The sequence below is a fragment of the Oncorhynchus masou genome, chromosome 25, assembly GCF_036934945.1.
Source record: "Oncorhynchus masou masou isolate Uvic2021 chromosome 25, UVic_Omas_1.1, whole genome shotgun sequence".
NCBI lineage: Eukaryota > Metazoa > Chordata > Actinopteri > Salmoniformes > Salmonidae > Oncorhynchus > Oncorhynchus masou.
Window position 1 is genome coordinate 33,525,289 of NC_088236.1, and position 11,849 is coordinate 33,537,137.

The 11,849-nt window shown below is 41.6% G+C and overlaps 1 protein-coding gene across 1 annotated transcript in view; it reads left to right on the forward strand.

Annotated features, from left to right (window-relative positions):
- LOC135513621 (uncharacterized) overlaps positions 1–9,150 on the forward strand; it is a 52,762-nt gene extending 43,612 nt beyond the window's left edge. Inside the window, exon 4 of the mRNA XM_064936497.1 lies at positions 7,986–9,150. Coding sequence (XP_064792569.1) covers positions 7,986–9,150 — 1,165 coding nt within the window. The remainder of the gene's footprint in view (positions 1–7,985) is intronic.
- The last annotated feature ends 2,699 nt before the right edge of the window (positions 9,151–11,849 follow it).

Here is an 11,849-nt window from a genome sequence, read left to right on the forward strand (position 1 = left end):
CCCCCTCAACATTGATGTCAGTTTTGTGTTTTCCCTCTAGAATTTGGGGAGGGTAAGCTGATCCTACATCTAATACAAATCTGCTTTCATTCAGGTTTTACAGATGAAAGTCTTTGAATGAGCAGGTCCAAGGTAATTGCTTAGGTCATTCTGACAGTGCTCGGGGATCTCATCATAGAAATACTACAGTCAGTGTGTGTGTTCTTCAGTTCAATGGTGATAGTGTTTCCAGATCTCAGCAAAGACCTTTGTGGGTGACAGGGTCGTGTCATGGCTGGCTTACACACCCTCCATAATCACCAGTGTACTTTAAACTCCCATTCACCTGCTTCTCACCCTTTCCACCTGTCTCTTTCAAGAGCTACCAATGGCAAAGTTTGAATAGGGTAAATATTCACGGCTATATTGTCAGGGCACATACAGATAAGAGAGCACCAGTTGTATTTTACTTGCAGGTTGTGTTGAAAAAATGAAATTGCCAATGGCTCATTCTGTGCTCTAGGCTTATTCTCAAGCAAGATCAGTGCAAAGTCCACTATTAACCCTGTGACAAATGCAAGCTATGCAGAATCTTTCCAGAGTTTCTATTCAATCCTGCTTTGACAGAATGTACTGGAAATTACAATGGGATGTGAGCCATGAGTCAGGCTTAGTATGGCCTGTATACTGAAGGGATGATAACAACTCATTCATCATTACAGAGAGGCTTTTCACTTAAAAAAAAGGTGGTTGGGAGGAGCTCTATCACTCTTATTTGTATTATTCTTCACACCTTTATTTAACCAGGTAGGCTAGTTGAGCACATGTTCTCATTTAAAACTGCGACCTGGCCAAGATAAAGCAAAGCGACACAAACAACAACACAGAGTTACACATGGAATAAACTATGTGTGTGCAAATTAGGTAAAATAAGGGAGGTAAGGCAATAAATAGGCCATAGTGGGGAAATAATTACAATTTAGCAATTAAACACTGGAGTGATAGATCTGCAGAAGATGAATGTGCAAGTTGAGATACTGGGTTGCAAAGGAGCAAAAAAAATAAAAAATAACAGTATGGGATGAGGTAGTTGGATGGGCTATTTACAGATGGGCTATGTACAGGTGCAGTTATCTGTGAGCTGCTCTGACAGCTGGTGCTTAAAGTTAGTGAGGGAGATATGAGTCTCCAGCTTCAGTGATTTTTGACATTTGTTCCAGTCATTGGCAGCAGAGAACTGGAAGGAGAGGCGGCAAAGGGGGAATTGGCTTTGGGGGTGACCAGTGAAATATACCTGCTGGAGCGCATGCTACGGGTGGGTGCTGCTATGGTGACCAGTAAGCTGAGATAAGACGGGGCTTTACCCAGCAAAGGCTTATAGATGACCTGGAGCCAGTGGGTTTGGCAACGAATATGAAGCGAGGGCCAGCCAACGAGAGCATACAGGTCGCAGTGGTGGGTAGTGTATGGGGCGGCAGGGTAGCCTAGTGGTTAGAGCGTTGGACTAGTAACCGAAAGGTTGCAAGTTCAAACCCCCGAGCTGACAAGGTACAAATCTGTCGTTCTGCCCCTGAACAGGCAGTTAACCCACTGTTCCTAGGCCGTCATTGAAAATAAGAATTTGTTCTTAACTGACTTGGCTAGTAAAATAAAGGTAAAATTAAATGGGGCATTGGTGACAAAACAGATGGTACTGTGATAGACTGCCTCCAATTTGCTGAGTAGAGTGTTGGAGGCTATTTTGTAAATGACATCGTCAAGGATCAGTTTGGCAGTCAGATTTACGAGGATATGTTTGGCAGCATGAGTGAAGGATGCTTTGTTGCGAAAAAGGAAGTTGATTAGAGATGCTTAAGGTGAGTCTGGAAGGTGAGTCCAGTCCAGTCTAACCAGACATCTAGGTATTTGTAGTTGTCCACATATTCTAAGTCAGAACCGTCCAGAGTAGTGACGCTGGACGGGCGGGCAGGTGCGGCAGCGATCGGTTGAAGAGCATGCATTTAGTTTTACTAAATGAGCAGTTGGAGGCCACGGAAGGAGGGATGTATGGCATTGAATCTTGTCTGGAGGTTAGTTAACACAGTGTCCAAAGAAGGACCAGAAGTATACAGAATGGTGTCGTCTGCGTAGAGGTGGATCAAAGAATCACCAGCAGCAAGAGCGACATCATTGATATATACAAAGAAAAGTATGAGTATAAATGTATACAGAGAAAATAGTTGGCCCGAGAATTGAACCCTGTGGCACCCCCATAGAGACTGTCAGAGGTCCAGGCCTTCCGATTTGACACACTGAACTCTGTCTGAGAAGTAGTTGGTGAACCAGGCGAGGCAGTCATTTGAGAAACCAAGGCTGTTGAGTCTGCCGATAAGGATGTGTTGATTGACAGAGTCAAAAGCCTTGTCCAGGTCGATGAATACAGCTGCACAGTATTGTCTCTTATCGATGGCAGTTATGCTATCGTTTAGGATGTGGGTGAGGTGCACCCATGACCAGCTAGGGAATCAGATTGCATAGCAGAGAAGGTACGGTGGGATTCGAAATGATCGGTGATCTGTTTGTTAACTTGGATTTCGAAGACCTTAGAAAGGCAGGACAGAATAGATATAGGTCTGTAGCAGTTTGGGTCTAGAGTGTCTCCCCCTTTGAAGAGGGGGTTGACCGCGACAGCTTTCCAATCTTTGGAGATCTCAGACGATACGAAAGAGGGGTTGAACAGGCTAGTAATAGGGGTTGCAACAATTTTGGCGGATACTTTTAGAAAGAGAGGGTCCAGGTTGTCTAGCCCGAATGATTTGTAGGGGTCCAGATTTTTCAGAACATCAGCTATCTGGATTTGGGAGAAGGAGAAATAGGAAGTTATGGACAAGTTGCTGTGGGGGTGCAGGGCTGTTGACCGTGGTAGCCAGGTGGAAAGCATGGCTAGCCGTAGAAAAATATTTATTGAAATTCACAATTATCGTGGATTAATCGGCGGTGACAGTGTTTCCTAGCCTCAGTGCAGTGGGCAGCTGGGAGGAGGTGCTCTTATTCTCCATGGAATTTACAGTGTCCCAGAACGTTTTGGAGTTTGTGCTACAGGATGCAAATTTCTGTTTGAAAAAACTAGCCTTAGCTTTCCTAACTGCTTGTGTATATTTGTTGCTAACATCCCTGAAAAGTTGCCTATCGCGGGGGCTATTCGATGCAAATGCAGTACACCACAGGATATTTTTGTGCTGGTCAAGGGCAGTCAGGTCTTGAGTGAACCAGGCGCTATATTTGTTCCTGGTTCCATTTTTTTTTAAATTGGGCATGCTTATTTAAGATGGTGAGTGAGGAAAGCACTTTTAAAGAAAAACCAGGCATCCTTTACTAACGGAAAGAGGTCAATACCCTTCCAGGATACCCGGGCCAGGTCGATTAGAAAGCCTGCTCACTGAAGTGTTTTAGAATAGTGATGAGGGGTGGTCGTTTGACTGCAGAACCATTACGCACGCAGGCAATGAGGCAGTGATCGCTGAGATCCTGGTTGAAAACAGCAGAGGTGTATTTGGAGTGCAGGTTGTTTAGGATGAGATCTATGAGGGTGCCCGTGTTCACGGATTTGGGGTTGTACCTGGTAGGTTCACTGGTAATTTGTGTGAAATTGAGGGCATCAAGTTTAGATTGCAGGACAGCCGGGGTGTTGAGCATATCCCAGTTTAGATAACCTAACAGTACGAACTCTGAAGAGAGATGGGGGGCAATCAATTCACATATGGTGTTCAGGGCACACCTGGGGGCTGAAGGGGGTCTATAACAAGCGGAAACGGTGAGAGACTTGTTTCTGGAAAGGTGGATTTTTAAAAGTAGAAGCTCGAATTGTTTGGGCACAGACCTGGATAGTATGACAAAACACTGCAGGCTATCTCTGCATTAGAATGCAACTCTGCCCCCTTTGGCAGTTCTATCTTGTCGGATAATGTTATAGTTAGGGAAGGACATTTCAGGGTTTTTGTTAGCCTTCCAAAGCCAGGATTCAGACACGGCTAGGACATCCGGGTTGGCAGAGTGTGCGAAAGCAGTGAATAAAACAAACTTAGAGAGGAGGCTTCTAATATTAACATGCATGAAACCAAGGCTTTTACGGTTACAGAAATCAACAAATGAGAGCACCTGGGGAATGGGAGTGGAGCTAGGCACTGCAAGGCCTGGATTAACCTCTACATCACAAGAGGAACAGAGGAGGAGTAGGATAAGGGTACAGCTAAAGGCTATAAGAACTGGTCGTCTAGTACATTCGGAAGAGAGAGTAAAAGGAGCAGGTTTCTGGGGGCAGTAGAATAGATTCAAGGCATAATGTACAGACAAAGGTATGGTAGGATGTGAATACAGTGGAGGTAAATCTAGGCATTGAGTGACGATGAGAGAGGTATTGACTCTAGAGACACCATTTAAACCAGGTGAGGTCACCATATGTGTGGGAGGTGGAACAAAAGGATTAGATAAGGCATATTGAGCAGGGCTGGAGGCTCTACAGTGAATAAGACAATAATCACTAACCAAAACAGCAATGGACAAGGCATATTGACATTAGGGAGAGGCATGCGTAGACGAGTGATCATAGAGTCCAGTGAGTAGCTAGGCGGGCTGCAGACATGGCAATTCACACAGCTAGCGGGTCGGGGCTAGCAGGCTAGCAGAAGGGCCTTAGAGGGACGTCGCGACGGAAGAGACTGTTGTAGCCCCCTCGTGCCTTTACGTCGGCAGACCAGTCGTGATGGATCTGCAGGGCTCTGTGTAGTAACAGGGTCCAGGCCAATTGGCAAAATAGGTATAGTAGCCCAAGAAATTGGCTGATGATCCTCTTCAGCTAACAGTCCGATATGCTCTAGACAGCTAGCGGGTCGCGGCTAGCAGATGGGCATTCATGAGACGTCGCGACGGAGGAGCCTGTTGAAAAACACCTTCGGGAGGATTACGTCCGGTCGTGGTAGTCCAGTCGTGATGGATCGGCGGGGCTCCGTATCGGCAGTAAAAGGGGTCCAGGCCAATTGGCAAAATAGGTATTGTAGACCAAGAAGTGGCTGATGGACCTCTTCAGCTAGCCGGGAGATGGGCCTAGCATAGGCTAGCTCCAGGCTTATTGGTGCTTGCTTCGGGACAGAGACGTTAGCCAGGAGTAGCCACTCGGATAGCAGCTAGCTAGCTGCATTGATCTAGGTAAAAAGGTTCAGAGCTTGCCGTAGGAATCCGGAGATATGGAGAAAAAGAAGTCTGATATGCTCTGGATTAAATTGGGCTGTGCAGACTGGCAGGAGTTGTCCGGGCAAAAGGTTAGCTGATGACCGCTAGCAGTGGATAGCTGACTACTAGCTAGTAGCTAGTGTCGGGGTTCGTTCCTTGTTCCTTGTCAATCATTTGCTTATTGGTGAAATCAGCAATCAGACAATATATTTAAGTAAATCAATCATTAATGTATAAATGCAATTGCAGACAGAAGTTGATAACGGGAACACAGCACACATGTTTCCAAGTAAGTTCCGCACTCCAAAATTAAAGAAATATATGCAAAGAAAAAAAGATATAAAAAGATATATACATGGGACACGACAAGATGAAGACAAAGACGCCTGACTGCTACGCCATCTTGGAAGTTGCTCTGTCATTTATTCAAACCAAGATGGGTAGTGCTGTGAGGGGAGGGATTTAATGAGTGTATCAGCTGTGTATTATCTCTTCTTAAGTTATCATGCAATGAGTTCAATACCATAGATAGAACATATCATTCCATTCAATAAACAGGTTAGTTCACCCAGACCCAGCCATAGCCTTTTGGGGGCCCTAAGCTAAAAATTTTTTGATAATTTGTGGCCACCCTCTTGGCACCTTAGAGAAAAAAAATCCTGCAATTTGACACATTTCACCATGACATGCCATGTTAATATGATATCTGAGTGAGAGTGACTAACATCAATCGGGGCCCCATGGAGGTTAGGGCCCCTGGGCACATGCTTTGCGAGCCCCGGTCGGTTATTGGACCATATTTACTGTGAGTTTAAATAACTGGTTAGACTAATTTACCAATCTAAGAAATGTTAGCTGACATAGGCTAATTGAGTAACTGCCAGTGACTGACAAAACAAGACAAAAACCAACCTGGACTCAGGGGTAGATGTAACATAGACAATCTGGGCCACTCAAGTGGGTATGATGATGTTATGTTTGGTATGGTATGTATTCAATTGTTGATGTCCATCATCCATTTCATTTGATTATGCTACAAATTGCAATTCGGATATGTTACGAATTGCAATTTGTACAATATGTTACAAATGTACAGTATGATATGTTACGAATGCCAATTTATTGTGGCTAACATTAGCTAGGGGGCTAGGTAGCTAACTCTAACATTAGCTAGATGGCTAACAAGGTTAGTGGTTACGTTTAGGAACCTGTTAAACTTTAATCTTACTCCTGTCAATGGCATAAGAATATTACTGCTGGCAATAAGAATCTACTTTTCTAACTCTCAACAGTTAGTTGAAAACGGTCGCTTATGTCTTAGTTGCTTGGGCCGGCCCTGAGTCGTGATGGGCATTCCGAGTCTTTTTGATGAGCCGGACTTTTGGCTCCATTCCCCTAAAATAGCTGTTAATTTGGCGCCCAACTGGCTTTTTGTTCAGTACCTAACCTCCCAGATAGCAATGCAATGAGCACTTGGGAGGCTGGAGTCCCTCCAGAGTGGTCGCGCTGTGTCAGCTTTGTTGGCAATTTTCTCATTCACGTGGCGCCGGGGATATGCCGCTTTGTCAAGACGCAGCTGCGCACTTTTCGTTCAGTGCAGTTTTCCTCACACATCCCATCCCCTTTAATCGCCCTTCTCCCTACCGTCGACACTACAGCTGCCAATTAGAGGCAATAAGCTTTTTCAGCATCAAGCCAGTAGTATGCCTACTTCTTGTCACCAGTTATTTTAATGATTATTTAAGGTAGGCTATATGGAAAAGTCCTGTAAATGATGATGTATGTGCGATAACGACGGTCAGCCCTGGTCATCTGGATCCACTGGTGACGAGTGCTTAAAAATATAATAAAACCATGAAAAATAGCACATCTCGAATGTAAAGCCTAAAAAGTGTAGTACCATTATGTCAGATCGTGATATGTGAGTTCAAATACATTTTAACCAGACATAATTATTAGATCGCTTGCAAAAAAAGGAAGATTATTCAAGCAGTAGCCTATGCAAATCAGGGCGCTAATTTAACGGCTCTTTCACAGATGCGATTCGGTTCTTGATCCATTGAAAAAGAGCCGTTCATTCGAGAACGACCCATCACGAGCTGAGTCCACCATGTGGAGACGTTGAAATATGAAAGCGTTTGACACCTGCTAAGAAACATCAATGAATAAGGTATGTAGCCTGCACAATTATTAATAAATGGCACTTTTTGTATGTTTGATTGTTTTGATTAATTTGATCAAGAGAATTGTAAATGCATTGATTCCTCGAATTTATGTTAGGCTACGCTGATAAAAAGCATATGTAGCTCACAAATACCGTATTACGTTTAAAATATGTTATTATAATTACCAGTGTTTCCTCATAGTTAACTTTATCTGGAAATAAAGCGCTCATATTATTACTGCACTAGAGTGAAAACATTCTGTTGATGCGCATCCCAACGGAAAAAAAGCCTAATTTGGAAAATTATATATATTTTTTAATGTGGATGTTGCAGTGTTAAAATATTCACATCCGAGTCCGCAAATTAAAAAAACAAGGACAAAGTTGCATTGGCTAGCTACTGTATTTAAAAAAGAGAACTTGAGCTCTAAACAATAAACGATGTCTCCCCCAATAGGTCTGGTCTGGAATCACAGAGCTGGATTTTGATGGACATAGCCTACACTATGCTGAAATTTAAGTTTGGTCTTCTAATATTCTTTGCAGTGATATGTTTATATTGGACATGGTCCATATATATCAAATTGAATACAAACAAATACCCTGCAAAAACACATTGGCAAATTCTCATAAGTGATCAAACAATAACTCAGATTAAAGACACTAAGCATTTAATGGTGTCTGCCTACAAAGACCACAGAGTGGATGGAGCAATCCGTATCATTAGTATAATCAGAAGAAGTGATCTCCAGCCACTTCATTGTTTTTTCTGTGATGGACATGGCTGCTTTCCTGCCTCAGTGGCACAGGTGGAGATGCACAGTGACCATTTTGGATTCCCCTTTGTGACCACAGATGTGCTGTGCCAGAGTCCATCTATGTATAATGTGACACATGTCACTATATCAATACATTCAGATATCAAAGCTAACCAAAACCAGCACTTCCTGTCCATACAAAACAAAGAACTGAGAGAGGCAAAGATATTTCCATACAACTTTACAGTGTGCATCTCCAACCTTTTCGGGGGCTACAACAATGTCCTGCAGTTTGTCCAAACTATGGAGATGTACAAACTCCTTGGGGTGCAGAGAGTGGTTATCTATAACACCAGCTGTGGTCAGGACTTGGAACCAGTGTTAGTTCACTACAGGGAAGAGGGTATACTGGAAATAGTAGAATGGCCGATTGATCAGTTCCTCAACCCATCCAAAGGCTGGAGGTTTGAGCAGCACAAAGGAGATCTCCACTACTATGGGCAGCTGACCACTCTGAATGAATGCATCTATAGATACATGTACCAGTCAAAGTACGTACTTCTTCATGACATTGATGAGATCGTGATGCCTTACCAACATGCCAATTTGCATCTACTGCTGGAGAACCTTCAATACCAGCACCCCAGAGTAGGAGTCTTTGTCATCGAGAATCACATATTCCCTAAAAACCATTACGAAGACAGTGGCAAGTTTAAACTGCCACAATGGAGGGAAATTCCAGGGATCAATATCCTGGAGCATATTTACAGAGAACCCTCGAGAGAAGCTGTTATCAACCCTACCAAACTGATTGTCAACCCTAGACATGTAGTACAGACATCTGTTCACTCTGTGCTGAAGACTTTAGGGGAGACCTTCTGGGTACCACCTGATGTGTGTCGGCTAGTACACGTCAGAGTTCCCCTGCAAGGGAGCCTCACTAAAGATCAGCTGCTTGTGGACAAAAAGCTGTGGGAATATGAAAAGGAGCTAGTTCAAAATGTTGACAACACTTTAAGGAAATCTGGACTGTTGCTTTGATGATGCAAATCTGATTTTGACATTCTTTTATCATTTTTGTTTCTTGGCCTATTTCATATGAATAATAGTCTGTTTTGCTCTAGCCAAGCCTTGACGACTCGTTAGACAGTAAAGTCAGCCACCTCCCAACTTGGCAGAAAAGGACTGTGCGATGAAATGAATAGGAGTGAATGGACAATTATTGCATTATGATCGTCCCTGATGTTTTCCTAAGCTTCCCAATACCTACCTGATTGCATTTCAGACACTACAAACCATACTTCTTCCTGATTTATTTTTGGACTATCTTTTTTGCTATGTATTAGTGTGTTATTCATTGCGCTGCTATGAGTTAATAGCATTAAGGCCAAATTCAATGCTTCATAAACAAGCTATATGGTCCATGTAATTACTATCTTAAAACAATTCCATATATTCGGGTAGTAAATATCAGACAAAAATGGCTTATATTCTCAGTTTTGACACTTTGGTTAACTCTGTACATGTAATTTATTTGACAAACCTGTTTTTAACTTGTCCCAAGGACCTCCCCTTGTGTATAAAAAGGTGGTGTTATATTAAAGGATGTAAAGTTTTCAACCAATTATTCAGCAATTATCAATAATTTACTGAATAATTAGTAACATTAATAACATTAATTTCCATTTGACATTTGTGTGTATTATTACTGTTTGTGAGAGTGTATCATTATTTGTTAAGTGATTATTAATTGGAAAAAAACTTGAAAATATGTTAATCTGATTCCTCTCTTCCTGTTTCACAAACCCCCGGAGGTGGACTGGCCACAAGGGAAAAAAATGATTTACCAGCAAACAAAAACTTCTAATGTGTATTCACCATCAGTTATACATGCATGTCACTTTAGTGTTAGTTATTATTGCCTCATTCCATTACATCTTTTACCTTTCTTTCCTCTGTCACATTTGTGTGATTGTTCCTGAGGTTCGCTAGCAATAGTGGAACATATGGCTAACATATTACAATTTGGCCAATAATTTTGTGGCAAATACCAGATGGGCTGGTCCATTTTTAGCCCAATGGGCATGTCTATTGTGTTTTGTGGAAAATGGTAATTATCTTTTTAATACTGGGACCTTAAGGAAAAACAATATATACTAGCAAATGAAAAACTAGTGTTTGTAAATTTTTTTAAATTCAATAATAACGTTTTAATTGACATTCTGACTCTCTGACTTAATTCTACTTTAGAGATTTTGAAACCGGGGATGACTCACAATGATTGATTTGGAGGTGAACTCTTAATGATGGTGACTCAAAGCTCTTCCTGTGTAATTCTGACGAGTTAAGCATGCATAAATGATCGTAATTCCCTTTTTATGCACATTTCTCTCTGAGTATTCTGACCTTTATTAAACATGAGAAAAGCATGCTATTCACCCAATATTTGTTTGGGGTGGAAATCAAAGAAATGAAGGTGTGTCTACAGATACGCCATATTCTGACCTTGACTTAATTCCCTCATAATTCCACCACCTTTATGCGTGATGAATAAAGGTTGCGAAACCTGACGGTTCCAATTGGAACAACATTACTTTCATTTTCCCGATAGAAATAACACCATTCTCCATGCACTGTAGTTTACAAATTGATAAGAGCTATTGATGAGAGTTAGGTAAATTGAAGCCATTTGGATAAGGGGATTGTAAATATAAATTACAATCTATTTTACCTTATGATTGCTGGAGACCAATGTGAAACCAGTCATAGGGCAGCAAACTGGAGGATATCAACATCATTTTTCCATATTGGAGTTTATGAAATGCTGGCCTTATAACTTGCAGGTATTATATTTGGCAACCCAAGCTATAGGCTTCTGTAGCCATGCACAAATGATAGTATAGTGCCAAACCTACCAAGTTGATTTACGATTTCTAGAATGTTTTAATTACATGCCCAGACTACTTTTTACTATTTGTATTGTGCTAATTATTAGCCACTATCAGTAGCCAACGCAAACGTCCCTTTTTCAGGACTTGTCTTTCAAAGATAATCCGTAAAAATCCAAATAACTTCACAGATCTTCATTGTAAAGGGTTTAAACACTGTTTCACATGCTTGTTCAATGAACCAAAAACAATTAATGAACATGCACCTGTGGAACGGTCATTAACTTCTTGGTGACAGGGGGCAGTATTTTCACGTCTGGATGAAGTGTATGCCCAAATTCAAATGCCTGCTACTCATCCCCAGAAGATAAGATATGCATATTATTATTAGATTTGGATAGAAAACACTCTGAAGTTTCTAAAACTGTTTGAATCATGTCTGTGAGTATAACAGAACTTATGTAGCAGGCGAAACCCAGAGGAAAAACCATTTAGATTTTTTTTTTCACTCTTTTCAATGGGATTTTATTGGGAATCCAGATTTCTAAGGTACCTTCGATTATTTACTTTAAAAAATACCTAAAGTTGTATTACAAAAGTAGTTTACAGGTAATTTTTGTAGATATTTTGTAGTCACGTTGCGCAAGTTGGAACAGGTGTTTTTCTGGATCAAACGCGCCAAATAAATGGACATTTTGGATAAATATCGACAGAATTAATCGAACAAAAGGACCATTTGTGATGTTTATGGGACATATTGGAGTGCCAACAAAAGAAGCTCGTCAAAGGCATGATTTATATTTTTATTTCTGTGTTTTGTGTCGCGCCTGCAGAGTTGAAATATGTTTTCTC